This window comes from Sinocyclocheilus rhinocerous, unplaced genomic scaffold, assembly GCF_001515625.1.
Source record: "Sinocyclocheilus rhinocerous isolate Xijiao unplaced genomic scaffold, SAMN03320098_v1.1 scaffold151, whole genome shotgun sequence".
NCBI lineage: Eukaryota > Metazoa > Chordata > Actinopteri > Cypriniformes > Cyprinidae > Sinocyclocheilus > Sinocyclocheilus rhinocerous.
In genome coordinates this window covers 65,636-85,815 of record NW_015638943.1, presented here as the reverse complement: position 1 = coordinate 85,815, position 20,180 = coordinate 65,636, and the positions used below count along the sequence as shown (strand labels likewise).

Below are 20,180 nucleotides of genomic sequence, written 5' to 3'. Positions count from 1 at the left end.
AGAACACATATTTCGTGCATTTTCTAGAGGGACATCTATCAGCGTTGCACTCGCGTCTCGCACAAGAGAGCCGCATGTTTAGAAAGCCATGTAAAATTAATGCAAGTTCAACTTTTAAAAAACACGTCTCGAGACTTTATGGTGGTTTTTCGCCATCCCACTGCAACTTACATACAACTATACATACATGCATGATGCTGTTTTGTTAATTGTTTAAGCAACTTAATTAATTATATTTGGTTTATAAACATTATTTTGAACATTCTACACTTTTTTTCAAAGATAGTTGTGTTATTTTATTGATTTGAATAAACGTGCATTAGTAATATTTTGCTCGATGCGCCCTCTTGTGGCCTCAGGAGAGAAGCCAAAAGCTTTTTCCCCTCTAACTGAAAAAATGCCTTTTAAATTCAAATATAATTCGAATATTGATAATATCTAAGTACAAAATTCGAAATTAATTTTGTTTTGACAGCCTTAGTTCAGTGAGAGGGGCTGTGCGATTAATAAATTAAAATTAAATCATGATATGACTTAATGCGATTATTAAATCACGAAGGCTGTGATTTAATTAAATAAATAAATGTGCTGCATGTTTCAGAGTGAAGTGCGTCACTGTGTTCATTTACACGCGAGCAGCTCATGATGCAGTACTTTTAGTATCTCAGTTCACAGTGAATGCTGCTTTATATGAACTCCATCTGCATTTGAGTTTGAGTCATTTGTAACACACATTTAGAAACATAACATGCACCAAACATCTTCACAAACTTGTAATGAGAAGCACTTATAAATTGGAGGTTGTCAACAAAAGAGAGGCTTTAAGGGCTCCCTGCGGTTTAAAATACAGTAGTCAACATTTAAAGTGGATCAAAATCAGTATATCACCAGTATAAGATCATTATACTCACTCCATCCCATGATTCCTCCTCCTCCTGTTGTGTTGACAGGGCCATCGTGGGCCGAAGGTTTTTCTTCCTGCAGGGAATGTTGTATTTGTACCGTATGGTGACCATGTACATCACAACTCTTCCCGTTCCCAGCATGCACATGGACTGCGCCCCGAAGGTCAGTGCTGCTCGATAAATCACAAACACGTATAAATGAGTGAACGATTATCAGCACTGTAGTGTCTGCTTGGTCTTTAAGCAAGGATGTGCAAATAAAAGTCATGCAGTACTGATATAATGCATCTTTGTACAAGTTTAGTGCATTTAAAATAAATGCAGGTCAGTGTTAAATATTGTTACTTCACTGTAGTGTGGGTAAACGGGAAAGATGCCCATTGCATGTCTGTTGCATAACAACATTATGACAATTTCCCCAATATTGGCTGATATTTAGCCATTCTGAGAGGATCAGAATACAGAATATATCTTTGATATAACTGATGAAATGGCTTTTATAAATACTGCGAAATCCCCAGTCCTAAAAAGTTATTAAAAATTATTTTCGATGCAGAGTGCAAATGCAAACGACTCTGCATTTATTTGTGCATTAAATTATAGCTGTCACATATGAAAGCTTATTTCTTCCACTGAATAAAAATATTTTAAAAAGCTATGAAATCTTACAATTCAGACTTCTCGGAATATCTCACAATTCTTACTTTTTTTTTTTTTCTGTCCATGAACTGCAAGCTGCGAGTTTACATCTCGCAATTCTGACTTTTTTTTTCGTATTTTTTTTTGTCATACATCTTGCATTTAGTAACTTGTAATTGCAAGATATAAACTCACAATGTTCTCATCCTGGCTCAGCAAACGTGCAACGGACTAAGCCAGGATGCGCTGATTAAACTAGGTCAAGCCGCGCCTTTTCTGTTATCCTGGCTTTCTTAATTCTACTTTTGAGCAATGCCCCTCTGGTTGCACAGACAAGGCTTAGACTAAGCCAGGATTAGGCCATAGTTCAGTTAGGACATTTACGTAATTTTAATAAACGTGCTTAGATAAAAACATTACTGATGTGCTTTTTGAGACAAAACAAAGGCACTGATATATTTTAACATCAGTCAGTGCGAGTTTCTTTCAGTTAAAACAGCTCAGACTTACACTTTAGTCTAGGACTAGGCTTAAGCCTTGTCTGTGAAACCAGGGGTATAAGTTTTAAACTCCCAGTTGCAGGAGTACATCTTGCTATTCTGACTTTTTTTGACATATCGCAAATAGTAACTTGCAATTGCATAGATATAAACTCACAGTTGCAAGAAATAAGTCAGAATTGTGAGATCCATGACTGTATCAAATGCATTAGCCATGATGTATTTGTTATTTTTTTCCCCCTGTGCAATGCTAAATTGCAGCATGCATTCATGGGAAGCTTTGGTGCTTTTATCTCATGCTGCTTCTGTCTGTAGCTCTACGGTGATTCTCACGGCAAGATCGAGCGTGTTTTGCAGCTGGTGTCTGGAGGAGGTTTGTCCATCACTGGCTCTCATCTCATGTGTGGAGACTTCCTATACAGCGGCCACACGGTCATGCTGACCCTCACCTTCCTCTTCATCCAGGAATGTGAGTATGAGAAACCATCATCATCATCATCATTTCCATCGGGTCTCAGTGCACTTGCATTCACACTGTAGTTTATTTTAACTCGGTTTATGTTTTGAAATTAATTGTTTTGTGTGGTAGACTCGCCCCGCTCGTTGCTATGGCGTTGCTATCATGTGATCTGCTGGTTGCTAAGCGCGGTGGGCGTGGTCTGCATCCTGATAGCGCATGAGCATTACAGCGTGGATGTAGTTGTGGCGTATTTCATCACCTCACGCCTCTTCTACTGGTACCACACCATAGCCAACAACCAGGTAAAAGCCTTTAAAACTGCTTTGTTCAACTTCTATTCCGTATTCTTTAGTGCTGTCAAGCGATTAATCGCGATGAATCGCATCCAAAATAAGTGTTTGTTTACATAATATATGTGTGTGTATATAAATATATACATGTAAATATTTTCTAAATATATGCTGTATGTGTGTATTTATGTATACATAATAAATATACACAGTACACACACATATATTATGTAAACAAACACTTTTATTTTGGATGCGATTAATCGCGATTAATCGTTTGACAGCACTAATATTCTTGCATGGAAACTCGTGTGGGAAATGCAAACTTGCTGAGATGCAGCTGCATGATGAGATGAATATTTACCTAATATGTTAAAAATCTGGGAAAAATCTTTATGGCGCGGGTCAAATTGAGCCTAATTGGATTCAATACAGTCTAAAAAGGCACTATGTATAACATATTTTATGATTTTTATGGGTCTATGGAATCTATGGAAGCTATGTTTATATCTGTGTTTCCACCATGGAATTAAAAAAAAAAAAGGTAATTGCGACTGCGATCTCACAATTCTGAGAAAAAGAGATATTCTGAGAATTGCAAGGTATTAATTCAGGATTGTGAGAGCTGAACTTGCAATTGCAAGAAAAAAGATAAAAAGTCAGAATTGGGGGATATTCACTCAGAATTGTGAGATACAAAAGCGCAGTCCTGAGAAGAAAAGTCAGAATTGTTCGATTTGAACGTGCAATTGCAAGAAAAAAAGTCAGAATTTTTATTTAAAAGTCACTTTTAATTCCGTGGCAGATCAAAAAAGAATTGTGAGAGAAAAAAAGTTTATATCAAGTAATTGTTTTTTCTCAGAACTGCGGAAATTTAGGAAAAAGTTGGAATTCTGAGATTAAAAAGTCGTAATATTTTTTTTATTTTTTTATTCTGTGGTGGAAATGGGCTTCCATAAAAAACAGTAAATATTTTACATTAATAGTAACAAAACGTTAAAATAGTAAAAAATATATATAATTAAGGGTCAAAACAATTTAGCTTTTTAATCAGAAGAAGTGTGGAAAAACATTTATTCTGTGTGCTTTCCTGAAGCTCAAATAGTAAGAGCGTGGCGCTCACAACGCCAAGATCATGGGTTTGAGTCCCAGCCAAACTGTGCACCAAAAACTGCACGCCATCAACACGGTGTAAATTTCTGTGAATAAAAGCATCTGCGAAATGCAAACACATTTAGAGGGTAGTTGAGAAAAAAATTTTATTTTTCGGTTCTGTGCAGCTGCCTTTAATTGATTCGCAGGCACCAGATTCGCACAGTTTTGTTCTATTTATTTATTTATTTATTTTCAGTTTTATTTGACAGGAACAATGCACATCAATAATACATAAATGTACAATGTGCCAGAATTAGCCAGAAGGCTATTTTGCATCCATCTATTTTGTGTCCCTTGTCACCCTAAAAATATAAAACAATTAATCAATACATAATAAATACATGCTTCAAAATACACAACACCATGCCTAAAAAAAATTAACATCCACTAAAAAATTATACCATACCTAGAACCATCAGATCAATGCCAGTTCACTTAAAAACACGTACACAATCCGACTGTCAGACAAAATAACCAACAATGTAGGCCTATCTCTAATCCATAATATCAATATACAGGCAAAGATAATGTAAGCATACAGACAAGTAACAGTCAATCTGTACTCAACCAAACAACCTCATTCATATAGCTTAATATGTTAAAGGTGACATATCATGAAAACCATGACGATAGTTTGAGCAAAACATGCTAACTGTTCTGTGTTTCGCTGCACAGACGAGCACAGAACACTGTTTAGAGTCCCAGCCTCAGACGAGACAAGAGAGCAGTGCATTTATTGATTTATTTACTGTATATTGCTGCTGCCACACAGATCTAAAATAAACTCAGCGCGATTAACATGATAATCAGAACCAAAACAGATGTTTTTAGCAGGTCCGAGCTGTAATGGCGCACGCAGCTCTATTCTGGAAAAGGGGGCGGGGAGCAGCAGCTCATTTGCATTTAAACAGCCAGGCCCGAAAAACAGCGTGTTTCTGCTTCCACTCAAAATAGGCATTTTCAACATGATATAATAAATGATCTGTGGAGTATTTTGGGCTGAATTTTCACCGACACCTTCTGGGGACACCAGACACTTGTAAAAAGGGGCATAATATGTCTGCTTTAAGGTTGCAAAATTTGTGGATTGTAAATGGCTGCTCTCCTGATTTTGCAGGCCTTGAGAGGATCTCCTCACAACTACCTAAACCGGATGTGGTGGAGCCGCGTGTTTAGCTTCCTGGAGAAGAACGTTAAGACGACGGTTCCCTGCACGTTTTCATGGCCGCTATCGCTTCCGTCCTCATGCTTCAAGAACCCATGCAAGAGCTACTCGATAGTGCAGAGCGCACGAGACGAATGACGCCACAGACACCGCGCGAGCAGATCGAGATCCTGTTTACTTGAAGCGCAGCTTTTACATGCTTTTGATGGAAGAAAATGTCGTCAAGAGTTTATCCATAAAGACATGTGCTGCCCAGGGTTTGTTCCTTATAGTATTGTTTTCGCACTGTGCTTAGACATAATTAAAATGTTTGTTCTAATAATGTTTCTCAGTGAAGGATTGCGAAATGTGTATCGTTTATAATTGTATAGTTTTGATTTTAATTTATTTGTTCATTACCTTGTAAAGAAAATGTTATTTGTTTTATAAATATCACAAAAATAAATATTTTCTTCAATTTTAGAAAAGTGATTTTATGTTTACATTGATGCTTGTGCATGATGTGACATCTAAACTGATATAAAATCTACAAAAATGACTGAATATGTTGTTTTTTTTGTAATTAATTTAACTGGCAGTGGTACGGCTGGGTTTCCAAAGTAATGATATAGGTGTGTAAAAAATGTGAATTTTAAAATAGTCATAAACGCTGGAACAGTTTCATAAAAACATAAATACTACACTACACTGTTTTATCTATTAATGTTCATCATTGTTTTCCCAGTGTAATTTGAACACGATGAGCTTTTTATTTAGGACTCTGAAGCGTCTCCATCAAAGGCTGACCAGTTTCACGTTTTAAACAGACTTTCGTAGCATATACTAAACTTTTTTGAGGTTACTAATTATTCTTCAGCGCAATAATCGACACAAACGCACGGTTAATTCAGATATGTATCCGCATTTCTAAAGGCCCGTTCACACCAAGCACGATAACTATAAAGATAACGATAAAGATATAGTCCTAAAAATTGTTCTCAATATTAAAGAATAGCATAGTTCACACCACAACTATAACGATAACGATACAGAGGAACGATATCGTTGTGATCACTTTCAAAACGATTTTTTTCCATTTTCTTAGAACAAACAGACGATATCGTTCCCTAGTGTGGACGCTAATATCGTTATCTTTATAGTTATCTTTATAGTTATCGGTCTTGGTGTGAACGGGGCTTTAAGGTGATTCACTGTGTGGTCGGTTCAACCAGTCGATTCACGAGCAGAAAATCGCGTAATTTCGAAACGGCGCGACAACTTCTCGTTCAGAAAGTGAGTCTCATCAGACGTTGATTCAGTAAACACTTAAGAATTCATTCAAGGATTCGTTAAACTGATTCAAACCAGGACGTGAGTGAAAATGAATCGTAAGGAGAAGCTGCTCAAATGAGTCGTTTGTTCGTGAATCGGACACTCATATTAATGTTAAAAAACCTCATAAAGTGAAATTTTCATGCCATGGGACCTTTAAACTGATTCAAACCAGGACGTGAGTGAAAATAAATCGTAAGGAGAAGCTGCTCAAATGAGTCGTTTGTTCGTGAATCGGACTCTGGCGTTGACCGTTGAGTTTGTTTTCGCGCGCTTGCAGATCACATGACCACAGATCAATTCAGACTGGAAAATGAGATTCACAAATCGGGTAAATATGATTGTTTTTAATGTTGTGGCTAGAGTCATAACCGCGAAACTATTAACAAGAGTTGAAAACCAGTAACGTTACACGATTGAAATCGAGTCTGTACGTGTTACATGATTAAAGTAATTTGTGTTTTTGAAGTATTTCATTTATGTTAGAGAATTCTAACTCCGCTGCCGTTAGCGAGCATCCTGTTGCTATGGCAACTGTGAAATTTCCGCGTGTCGATGACGTCACAAAGGACACTATATACAAGCTGAGGCGTGTTGAATTTCTGCAAGTTGAGTGGTGAAGAGCTTAGGCGAGTTTGAGGGATGTTTTTTCAACTGTAGACCATACGAACACTGTATACACACACCAATTGAGTCTCTAGATACAGATTATAGACACAAACAGACAGTCGGTTTGATAACTGTGCATTACGTACAGATCTGTCAGTATGATAACACCAGACACAATGTCTATCGAGGCGAGAGAGGTGCGTCTGGAGGTTTACCTCAACGGCACCTTCTACTCCGGCGACAGTTGCTTTGCATTGGATGATAAAGATGTGCCGCTGGAGTTTGAGATCCCCAATGCCATCTACGAGCTTCTCGGCTGCAGCGGTAATCACGAGATAGATGTGAAGCTGAAGGTCATAACGGATGATCACTTCTCCGTCAGTTACTGCAGTCCAGGAGAGATGCACGTGCAGCTGGAGATCTCCGAGAATGAAGACATCTCAGTCTGTGAAGTCAAAGATTTGCAGCTGAAAATGAAGATGAAGATGAACAGCGGCGTCTCCGAGCTGAAGAGCCCTACGCTGGTGTCTGAAGATCTGAGCGACCCAGCAGGAGCTTCAGTAGAAGAAGCCAGTGATGAGGGTGGCCTGGATGCTGAGGAGAACCGCCCAACAGGTGAAGACAAGCATATGTCTTATTCTTGTGCATTCGTGTGGTTAGAGATGTTTCTGACAGTGTATTATTATGTAGGCATGACAAAGACATAATACTGTTTTCCTATTTAAATGTGTTACTCTTCCACGTCCCCTGACACCCTAAATTTCAAGAGTAACACCTCCTTGAGATTTCAAGCTGCAACCACCAAATTTGGCAGGGACCTTCAGGCTGAGCTGAGTTTTGTTGCTATATCTTTTCTAACTGATCCGACTTACAGAATTCCTGTAGCGGACTTCTAAATGAGACCAAACACTGATAGATTCCATTTAGGGAGTGAAAACTTTTGCCAGTTTAGAGTTTATTCTAATCTATCTGTCTATCTGTCTATTTATCTGCTAAAAGCTGTTGGAAACATGCCAGAAACAAGTAGCAGAGGACTCAAAGTGGTTTTTAAAGGTCTAATTGGGTTTGATGTGGTTTCGTAGCAGTCAGATGAGGTTTAATGGGGTTTGAAGTATCTTTCTGATTTTCTCTGAATTCTGTGAGTAAAACCTTCAAACTTTAAGCTTTTCAGATAAGGCTTTGGTCATCAAACTTTACTTATCTAGTTTGCTTCTTTTTTTCTTCAGAAAGCACTGCTGGGTGGATGTTCAAGAAAATGAGTGCAGTCTTCCAGACAAACGCACTGAATGCTGTTGTTGTGGAACCTGAAGTGGATCTGATTGATCCAAAGGAATCCCAGTGTGTCCCAGATCCAAGTGCTCCCGAGCCAGAACTTGAAATGGATCTGGTTAATACCGAGCAATTGTGTATCACTGAACCTAAAGTGGATCTGGTCGATCCAGAGGAACTGTGTGCACACGGTCCAAGCGTTCCTGAGCCAGAAGCTGAAGTCACATCAGAGCTTTCAAGGTTGGAAAACTGCATCCCTCTAAACGTGTTCCAGCTGGAGGATTGTTTGAGGGAATGTACACTGTCCAAGACTCCTGTCACTGAGGTCTGGCCCGGGGTCTTCATTGGAAATGAGTAAGTCTACTAATATAAATGGTGTGTTGAATTAATAATGTATTGCAGGAGTATCAAACACAATGATATTTCTATTTCATTGCAAATCCTCTTTAGTGAAAGACTAACCCAGGCTGTTGTGTTCTTGTGCAGAGAGACGGCAAGGGACCGAGATAAACTGAAGGAGATGGGAATTACACGCATCCTAAACGCTGCAGCCCCGAAGAAGAACCTGAAGTTCTTGTTGGGAATGGCAAGAGAGAAAGACCTTCTAGGAACGGTCAATACACGGTCCAGATATTACAGAGGCTTGCACATCACTTACTGTGGCTTGCCTTCGTCGTACAGACGCTGTTTTGACATCAGCAAGTACTTCATGCCAGCTGCCAAATTCACTGACAAGGCCTTGAGGAACCCAATGAGTAAGAGCTGACACACACACACACTTTCCATTTCTTATCTTTTATCAAGTGACGTTTTTGACCGTCTTTCTGTTTGTCTTTCCTCAGGTAAGGTGTTGATTCACTGCACACAGGGCCTCAGCCACTCGGCGACTCTGTTTCTGGCGTATCTGATGATCTGCCATGACATGATGGTGGAAGAGGCCTTTGATCACGTCATGAAGGTGAGATGCATCAGGCCCTATTTTGGCCATCTGAGGCAGCTGGCGTTCCTCAATGCCGACCTTGTGCGGCAGTGAAAACTAAAGCTTCAGGGAAAAAAAACAGGCAAAAACATGACAAAATGGCAGATAAAAACAAAATAGAGCACAAATAAAAAATGGTGCACAGACTTAAAAAATACAAATAAATGGATGCACAGATTATAAAATGGTGCACAGATAAAATAGTGTACAGATTTTAAAAAATGGTGCACAGACTTAAAAAAATACAAATAAATGGATGCACAGATTAAAAATGGTGCACAGATAAAATCATAGAGCACAGATAAAAATGCAGCACAGATAAAATAGAGCACAGAAAAAAAAAGTACAAATAAAAAAAAACAGAGCACAGATAAAATGGTGCACAGATAAAAAAGTGCAATGATAAAAACCACAGCACAGATAAAAATGTTTAAAAACAGGTGCACAGATAAAAGCAAACAGCACAGATAAAATATATATGAGCAAAATAAGAATAATTATTCAATAATACTTAAAATGTATTAAATATATAATATTTTGTAAAGCGTTGTTGTTGTAAGTGTGTCTGATTTCTGACTTCCATCATTGCTAAGAGCAAACACCAAGCTTGTGTTGAAAATAAGAAGTGTTTTATTGAGGCTAGGCTTGTATTATATTAGATGTTTCCTAAATGTTTTTTCCCAGTACATATAATCAAAATACAACATTACCACAGATATTACCACAAACCGTTACCTATGCATTTCTCCACTGTAAATATGCTGTAAATATATTTAAAATGCTTATACATGGTTTTTTATGACATCCGTGACTCTTACTTTATTACTTATGGCATGATTTAGGCCTAAATTTCATAAACTGATAATTTATTTGACCACTTTTTAATAAAACAATATACAATAATGAATAATATTAAACATATATTTATATAAACAAGTTCTATAATACACTCTAAAATTATAATAATATTACCACTAATACCTCCTACTTCCGTTTGCCAACTATCGCTGTGACATTTTAGGACACTATAAAAATGCTATTTTGGAAGTGATTGCTGTACAGTTATGCCGAAAATCTGGAATAAAAAGGCAAACTAAAATAATCTGGGTTTAATAAAAATGTCCAGCATAAAGTATGAGACACGTGGATCATAGATGTGTAATCTATGGAAGCCCGTTTCTGCCACTGAATAAAAAATAAAAAAGGTAATTGCGACTTTTTATCTCGCAATTCTGACTTTTTTTCTCAGAACTGCGAATTTATATCTCGCAATTTTGACTTTATAACACGCAATTGTGAGTTTATATCACGCAATTCTGAGAAAAAAGTCAGAATTGAGTTTATATCTTTTGCGTGTTATAAAGTTAGAATTGCGAGATATAAATCACAATTGCAAGATAAAAACTTGCAGTTCTGACTTTTTTTCTCACAATTCTGACGTTTTTTTCTCAGAACTGCGAGTTTATATAACGTAATTCTGAGAAAAAAGTCAGAATTGCGAGAAAAAAAGTCAGTTCACACAAAACTCGCAGTTCTGACTTTTTAGTCTATTTCTCAGAATTGCGACTTAATGTCTCACAATTGCGACTTTTTATCTTACAATTCTGACTTTTTTTCTAGCGTAAAGAGATAAAAAAACTTTATCTGACTGACTAGCGACTGACGCTAGATGCTGCAATCTTTAGCCTCCCATGCCGGAGACCCGGGTTCGAGACCCACTCGGAGCGAGAACGAGGTGTGGCGGAGAGGACCCGGGAGAGAGGGGTTACACCAACAAGCGTCACATTTGCCCATTTTAGAGTCGCTTCTGACGATCCAAACACACAGAGAGACAATAAAACCTCAAACTCTTGCATATACTCCTCCTGATCTCTGTAGGCTGTGTTTGACAGGGAGCCGAACCTTTGCCCCAGCCGGAGATGGTGCAGGTGTCGTTGGGCTGGAACTGTAGGGTGGACCAGGGAACGCAGACGGCTCGGACCGCGGGATTGTCCTGCATGCACTTGTCTGAAACACCCATCTCCTCCAGCTGCACCAAAGCGATGTCGTTGGCGTAGCTTTGTGGGTTATATTCATGACGGATGAGGATGTTCTTCACCGGTACGATATCCGTCGTCGACTGCTTACGATGCTTCTTCCAGAGAGAGAAGTAGATCCGGAAGGACTTCGGTTTGGGCCTAGAGACGTGCAAACATGCTGGTAAATTGGTGGAGACAAAACAACGTTCGGCAGCACTAACTCAGGGCTTGTGGTGATTGGCTGTACCTGACGCAGTGGGCGGCGGTCAAAACCCAGCATCCGCCCAAATACGCCCCTCCGCAGCGGATCGAACCTTCATCCTGAATGGCCACCTGCCACTGTATCTGAGTCTGCAGGGCAAAGGTCACACACAGAGGTCATTCCTTACCTGCTGGCATTTAAAATTTTAGTACATCCATACATACAGCATACATAGGCTACTCATGTAACGCGATATATACTAGCTAAATAGCAAATCTCAACCGCTTAATTGTTTATATCATTGCAAAATGTAAACTTTATTATTGCCCAGCTCTATATATATAAGGTTGGATTACATTTTACTTTACTCACATATTTGTGACTCTGGAGCACAAAAGCAGTGTTAAGTCGCTGGGGTATATTTGTAGCAATAGCCAACAATACATTGTATGGGTCAAAATTATACATTTCTCTTTTATGCCAAAAATCATTAGGATATTAAGTAAAGATCATGTTTCATGAAGATATTTAGTAAATTTCCTACCGTAAATGTATCAAAACTTAATTTTTGATTAGTAATATGCATTGCTAAGAACTTCATTTGAACAACTTTAAAGATGATTTTCTCAATATTTAGATTTTTTTGCACCCTCAGATTCCAGATTTTCAAATAGTTGTATCTCAGCCAAATATTGTCCTATCCTAACAAACCATACATCAATGGAAAGATTATTTATTCAGCTTTCAGAGGGTGTATAAATCCCAATTTCACAAAATCGACCCTTATGACTGGTTTTGTGCTCCAGGGTCACATATATAATATATACTCGTGTAAAGCGATATATATATAATACTTAAGAAATCTCAACAGCTGAATTATTTATATTATTGCCCAGCTTTAATCTGCTGAATGCGACTACTATATCGATGCGACACGCGATAAACGATCTTTTCCTGATTTTAATCAGTTTTTGTGGGGAAACAACACACAAACTTTAACAATAATACTCTCGAGTATTGATTATGTGCTTTATTTAGTCTAATGTTAGTTTGGATGCCATTTTACGTGATCGTTATAGCCATACTGAAAGGGACAATGGATAATTTACCTCATACTGAAAATAAACGTTAAAACTATGAACTCGGTGTGAAGAAACAAGTGCATTCCATGGTGAAGACTTTTATTTTGGATGCGACTGATCGCAAATAATCGTTGCCCAGCACTAATTTTAACTATATTAAAATGCTTTTATTTTAAAAATGTTATTATGTACTTCATTTCATTAACAACACCAACCATATTTTGTGTCTGGGTGTGCAACAAATTTTTTTATTTTGTTGTTATCATCATTTTTGTAAAGAATTCTCAAAGTCATTAAGCTGTTTGAGTGTATTGAGACTAAAATAATTAAAAATTAAACGTAAATTCATTTTTTAAATTTTTTTTACAATTTGTCTATTTAACCTCATGCTTCGAACTCAGGAGTCGAGTCCAAAGCATGTTGGCTTCATGTATAAATTATATATATAAAAAATAAAAATACAGTGCTTTAGTGTGAAATACTGTTTTCTTGAATGTGTTTCCTACACTGCAAAAAAATGATTTTCTTACTTAGTAATTTTGTCTTGTTTTCTAGTATAAATATCTAAACGTTCTTGACTCAAGATGCATTTACTTGACAAGTAAAATGACTTAAAATATTAAGTCTTGTTTTCTAAAAAAAAAATTATAATAATTTTGTTGGTTTTTGCTTAAAACAAGCAAAAATATCTGCCAATGGGGTAAGAAAAATAATCTTAATTCAAAGGCTAAACAAGATTATTTTTCTTGCCCCATTGGCAGATATTTTTGCTTGTTTTAACAAAATATTGTTTTGTTTTTTTCTTAAAGCAAGACATAATATCTTATGCCGTTTTACTTGTAAAGTAAATGCATCTTGATTCAAGAATTTTTAGATATTTATATTAGAAAATAAGACAAAAATACTATGAAAATAATTTTTTTGCAGTGATTTAAGCAAATCTTCAAGATTATGAAATAATTTGAGCTCAAATCAAAGTTTCATGTGCATGTTTTGTATTTAGCTGCCATGTAATAAGTGGGCGATATTAGAACTGATCTTGATCACATTGTTTATTTTGCGATATCTTTTGCAATCCTTTGCATTTACTGGAAAACAAGACCACTGTGATCAGATCCAGCAGTGTAGTCATGAGTTAATGAGATGAATTACTCCATTAATCATCGAATGATTCATTTAATTTGATCTGATGCACAAACTCACAGCAGTCTGTGATACATGTGATACAAGACACATGAAGAAAAAAACAGCCCTCATGATTCCTCTCTGTTCTTCTCTTCGTGCTGTCCCCGACTCAGTCTGATAGACAATGATTAACCGCTGTCAACAGATGCCTGACATCAAACTGAATCAGACAGAAGGGAGGAGAAATGCAGCAGCTTCTGCCCGGAAAGTCGATAAAAACTGTTTATTCAGTCAATAAAAACAAGGCTAAAGGAAGAAAACTACCCACATGAGCCAAACCAACAAAAAAAGAAATCCAGTCATGGAAAACAGAAGCCAGTAAGTGCATGAGCGAAGGAATCAGAAAAACTTTCTCAACCCTAAAAACTTTGAATCACCACTTCGACCTGTTCTTTTTGTGAATCTTGAGTACCTATAGAGTAGTGTTGCATCCTTCATATCTCCAAAGAGTCTTTAGTTTTATCACAGCTTTACGATTCTCTCCAAAAAACAGCCGAGCTCCTGGAGGCGTGTCGTGGGCGGAGCTAAAGAGTCACGAGCACTTGAGCGCCGATTGCCAACAAAACACAGACATTTGATGCCGTTTCACTTACCGTCTGCAGTTCTGAATCATGACCGGGATCTTTTATAGCTGGGAGCACTCCATCTTTCAGTATCAAACGATTTGCAAATCCAGCGTCGAACTGGGCCTTGTTTATAAAACGTTCGTCAACAAACACGCTTGCTAAACTCCGTTGCTGCCCCGGAAAACCAACTGCATCCACTGTTCACGTAACGCTGGGTTCTTTGGGAAACCGAACAAGGCTATCTTTCCCTTACAACCAAAAACACACTTCTTTGGAGACATTCTTCCCAAGCAAGTCCTCTTCTGGGAGAAATGCCCATACAAGGAATTCCTCCCTTCATGACATCATGAAGAGCCATGCTCGAAAAAAACTTTCCGAAACTTATACGAACCCGGAAGGAGTGTATTTGGCTCAGAAATACAAACTTTGGCCATGTTTAACATGTTTAAATTCAACTCTTCAACAGTGTAAACAACTCAGAATGCATGAAATAGCGTTAGACCCCCCTCCCCTTCAACGAACATTCTCCCAGTAACATTAATAGAACATTGTTTAAAGTTAGCTGGTCTTTAATAATGTTCTCAATAGGAGCCAGTTGAGTCCTCTGCACAATCTGACTTTGCTGCAGCCTGGAACTGAACTGCTGGTTTCGTCTGGCCAGAGGAGAACTGGCCCCCCGACTGAGCCTGGTTTCTCCCAAGGTTTGTTCTCCATTCTGTCTCTGATGGAGTTTCGGTTCCTCTGGCTTGCTTAGTTGGGGACACTTCATTTCCAGCAATATCATCGATGTGATTGCACAGATATTATTAAACTGAACTGAGCTGGATGACAACATCACTGAATTCAGTGATGAACTGCCTTTAACTGTAAATTGAGTGTTTACTATTGTCCTTCTGCATTATTGACACACTATTTTCGTATTTAATGCTGTACAGTTGCTTTGACACAATCTGTATTGTTAAAAGCGCTATATAAATAAAGATGACTCAAAATGTTGGATGTTCGTTTAACGTACTTTAAATGTTACTACTTGTTTCAAAACGTTCAGAAGTAACGTTCATGTAATGTTTGCAAAATGTTAAAAATAGAACATTTCCTCATTTTGAGTGTTTTCTCAGCATTCAAAATAACCAAGAAAATATGTTTTTAGAACATTTTGAAAAATTTGATGTTTTGAACGTCCTGCGAACATTTCGAAATAAGGTTTTAATGGGAACGTTGGCAAAGCATTCTTTGTTAGAACATCTTTTGTAGGTTGGGTAGAAACGTTAAATGACTACTTAACTATAGTTGGCTTGAAGTGTTTTTAAAATATCATCTTGGGTTTGAAACAGGCCTGTGATGACAGGATAAAAAACCACTTGTTTGCATTTGCAAGATATATGTACAGAATCCAGTTTTTGCAAATCTAATTTTAATGCCGTTTATATGTGGTTTAAAATCTGATTTCACATCAAAAGTGTCTGCAGTGTGAATGCAACATGAAACTGGTTTGATTTCTCAAAATCACCACAACATTTTGAAAATGTATTGTGGAAAAAAGCTATACAAATAAACGTCAGATTCTTATGATTCATTTGTTTAATAATGTTTTATTGCTTTTTGCAGCTTTTTGGCCACTGTTTGTGGAAGCCTATTTCCACCATGGTATAAAAAACTAAAAAAAGTAATTGCGAGTTTTTAATTTTACAGTTCACACTTTTTTTTTCGAAATTCTGAGGGGAAAAAATTAAGAATTGCAATATATATATATATATATATATATATATATATATAACTATTTACTTTTTCCCCTCAGAATTCTGACTTTTTTTTAAAGAATCCTGACTACATTTCACAATTCTTGTTTTTTGTTTGTTTCCGCCACAGAATAAAAAAATTAAAAAGGTAATTGCGATAGTTTATGTCTCGCAATTCTGAGTTTATATCTTGTAATTCTGACAATTTTTCTGCCATGGGATAAAATAAGAAAAATAAGAATTGTGATATATATATATAAATTCAGAATTGTAAGGAAAAAAAATTCCAAATTGTGAAATTCCAGAGTGTGGTCACATACTTTCTTAGTAAGTGTGGTGTTAAGTCCTGCTCACACCAAAGTTGATAACTATAATGATAATATTAGCGTCCACACAAAGTGCAATATCATTCTGTTTATTATAAGTGAGCGCTCCAGTTATAACGTCTCCCGCTTTAAATGCTCGAGCTCTTTAAAGTCGAGTGGATTCTATTTGGCTGTAGACATTTTTATTGTTCATCAGCTAGAGAAAAACTTCCTGACAGTGATTCCGATGATACTGTTAGTCTGTGTCATTATTGTTAAAGTTTTGGTGTGGACTTCAAAGTTCGTAGTTATCGTCCTTGATGTGAATGGACCTTGCCTTCTCATGCTGTCGGAAAATTGTCGTAATTGACCCTTTGCAAAGACACGCCCCTTTAGTTACTGTTACTATTGTCTGACAAGCCATGGCGCTCTCATGCCACACATCATGTTCTCACGCAGTGAAAAATAGATCGCGGAGCAAAGAGGAAACAGATGGGGCACCGAAAGACAATACAGAGTAGTTTACTTTCGGTATGAAACAAAGTATCAGCTTTCAAATTTTTACATTTCTTTAAAAGATTGAAACAATACCGTGTTGTGGCTCTTTAATGTGTTGTGACAGATCGCTGTAGCGCCTCAGTTCTGCACATGAACTGATCATCTCTTTCTCTTTACAAGTTAATGCATGAAATAAACATGAATGAACATCTGGGGGGTATTCCAGAAAGCAGGTTATGTGACATACCCAGGTATGTTTAAGGGTAAGTAGTAGGGGTGGGAATCACGATACGATATTATCACGATACTTGTGTCACGATACAACATTATTGCGATTTTAAATATATTACGATATTTCGCGATATACAGTATTGTAATTTATTACCTTTTTCCAACTTCAAATCATGTCCCCAAAGGAAAATTTTGGAAACATCTGTTTTAACTAAAAAGAAACATTTCTCAGTTTGTTTATCTCACTTCAGTTTTATTGCTGCAGTGCAAAATGGGATTGTCAAGCAGACAAACTGACCAACACTTTCATGAAAACCTGTCATAAATGTTGTATGCACCTGGCAAACTCAACTATTTGTATTACAGTCTAATCTAGTCCAACTTAATTAAATGTAAACAGTGCAACTTTGAACAATGCAACTTGAAATTGTACTAAAAAGTTGTGCAGACCCTTCAGCAATTGGGGCATTTGAAAGTAAATTACTGTTAAATTTAAAATAAATATAACAGTCTTAAACGTGGACGGGGCTTTCCTGATAACTTTCCGCGATGGCGGCATCTTCTGCATGCTGAAGGTGACCCAGCTGACCTCACCAGAAAAAAACCTCTGTGTTTCGATACAGTATTGCGGTGGAAAATATCGCGATACTATGCTGTATCGATTTTCCCCCCCACCCCTAGTAAGTAAGCGGATAAACTCAGCTTTTCGGTCTTGTGTGTTAACCAGGAACATACTCTGGGTTGAATGAACTTATACTCCCGGATGCATTTTTGGAACCAGCATACCTCGAGTAAGCAAGGTTTGGGTTAATCAACCGAGAGTTCAGGGTCTAGCAGATGGTAAGTTAACCCTGCTTTCTGGAATACACCCCAGAAGTTATGTTGTGTCAACCGCAGAAAGACGTCAATACACACCAATTTTTTCAGTTCAAGTCGATCCAACGTTAATCTACGAACTCTCCTGTCTGATTGGTTAGCCGGACAAAATGATGGATTCTGATTTATGATTGGTCAGATCACCTGTCAATCAAACTCCCAGCGAAGGGTGAAGACTTTCCGACTGGGAAACTTGTATTTACGATCATTCCGATAGCATGTGAAGGCAGCATTATATGTTGTGTATTATCATGTAGATTTCTATAAAAATACAAACACATTCAGTATCTGCACACTCCGTTCCAGGGAGGAAACGGTCCTTGTAATAATTCTGGCAATCGCCGATAATCGGCACATTTGCCCATTTTAGAGTCGCTGCTGATATCCCCTCTTCAAACAAACGGACAGAGACACAATAAGACCTCAACTTTACCACCACTGGAGTTAAAGAACTCAATCTTCAATATATTTATTATATTTTTACAGTGTTCAGATATCAGTCTGTGCACATAGCTTATTCTCTCTATATTTATCAGTATTTACTTTATTACTAGTTAGTGTGAATATCTTGTGTGCGAATGTTAAATGAGGAGCATGCATGACTTGCACAATGATGTTATTTGCACATAAAACGCAGCAGTATTTCTCAATTTAAACCACCAGATATGATATGCGATGCATATATTTTGTTGTGTCATTAAAACAAGTGCTGCGTTCAGAACTGATCAGAAACTGAAGGCTGTAAATAAACATTCATTGAGTTTGTTCAATCATTAACCTGCATTTCAATCTCAGTGGCAAACTAAACAGATACTCCTGGACTGAGCAGATATCAAAGTATTGTAAGACTGAAACAAATATGAACAGATCATCTGCAAAGAGACAGAAACATCGTCAAACTGGGTGAGTTAGTGCTACTCAAAATTATGAATCAGTGGATATACACTTGTGCCATCTTCAAGTAATAAATATAATATATGCGGAATTAATACATTTAAGTGTTTCCAACAACTACATTAAAAATATAGATTTTTTATTTTTTATTTTGCAAACCACAACCCCCCACCCCCGCACCAAAACAAAAAAAGTTTTTAAAAACGAATTTGTTATAAATATATTATCTTTACTCATTATGAGGACTTGAAGAAACCCTGAAGCAGAACATGACAAAAAAAAAAAAGTCCTAAGATTTTTACTCTCTCTCTTTCTGAGTTTTTTCAGTATTTATTTATTTTGCTTTTTTCGTAACTTTTTACGACTTTTTATCTCACAATTGTAAGTTAACATCTCGCAATTCTGACTTTTTTCTCAGAAATGCCTGACACAAACTCGCAATACTGACTTTTTTTCACAGAATTGTGAGATAAACTTGCAATTGTGAGAAATAAAGTCAGAATTGCGAGATATAAACTGGAGATTCTGCGAACATATGTCTTTTTTTCTCCTCAAAACTGGATTTTATAACTTGCAGTTGTGAGTTTATATCTCAATTCTGAGAAAAAAGTCAGAACTGTGAGATACAAACTCGCAAAAAAAGTCGCAAGTTAAAAATTCGCAGTTACTTTTTTACATTTTTTATTCAGTGGCGGAAACAGGCTTCCATAACCCTGAATCAAACACATTTGATTTGTTTAAAAAAAAAAAAAAAAAAATTTTTTTATAGACAAAAGTTTTTTTTTTTGAAGAGAGGAAAATGTTTTTAAACCTAAAAAATATCTTTAAGAGAAAGTTTTTTGAGGAGAAATTTTTTTCAAAGATTTTGAAGAAAATCGTTTTTCACGTTGTGCTTCAGATCTACTTTCTCAAAATCACCCTAGTAAAAAAGTAATATATTTAAAATACATTTATTTCATAAAAAAAAAAAAAAAAAGACAAAAAAAAAAAAAAAAAACAGTCCCACCCGCTACATTTAAAACATTAAAAAATAAAACTCTTTTATAATTACAGTTTAAAGTGAACAACAAAACAAACCCTTTCTGGAAAAAAAAAATTGTACAGTTTCTTCTCAGCATGATTGTTGGCTGATTATTATTGCTTTCAAATGAATTTTTGTGAATTGCTTGGAGCGTCTAAACTTGTGATCAGCATAATAATCTCTAAGAGTCTTAATGCAGCGAACGACAGACGTACAAATGACACTCGACGTGACACACACACACACACACACACACACGCACACACACACTCTCACACACA

At 36.8% G+C, this 20,180-nt stretch overlaps 2 protein-coding genes across 2 annotated transcripts in view; one reads left to right on the top strand and one right to left on the bottom strand.

Annotated features, from left to right (window-relative positions):
• The window catches only part of LOC107750186 (phosphatidylcholine:ceramide cholinephosphotransferase 2-like), a 9,446-nt gene extending 3,924 nt beyond the window's left edge, over nucleotides 1–5,522 (top strand). Inside the window, exons 2-5 of the mRNA XM_016565466.1 lie at nucleotides 951–1,068; nucleotides 2,360–2,513; nucleotides 2,634–2,806; nucleotides 5,067–5,522. Coding sequence (XP_016420952.1) covers nucleotides 951–1,068; nucleotides 2,360–2,513; nucleotides 2,634–2,806; nucleotides 5,067–5,252 — 631 coding nt within the window. The 3' untranslated portion in view covers nucleotides 5,253–5,522. The remainder of the gene's footprint in view (nucleotides 1–950; nucleotides 1,069–2,359; nucleotides 2,514–2,633; nucleotides 2,807–5,066) is intronic.
• Nucleotides 5,523–11,041: 5,519 nt separating this feature from the next.
• On the bottom strand, nucleotides 11,042–11,669 carry LOC107750193 (complement factor I-like; the record flags this gene model as incomplete). Its single annotated transcript, XM_016565476.1, has 2 exons — nucleotides 11,042–11,459; nucleotides 11,548–11,669. Coding segments are annotated over 2 exons (504 nt in total), but the record flags the coding sequence as incomplete, so codon positions are not given.
• Nucleotides 11,670–20,180: the final 8,511 nt, after the last annotated feature.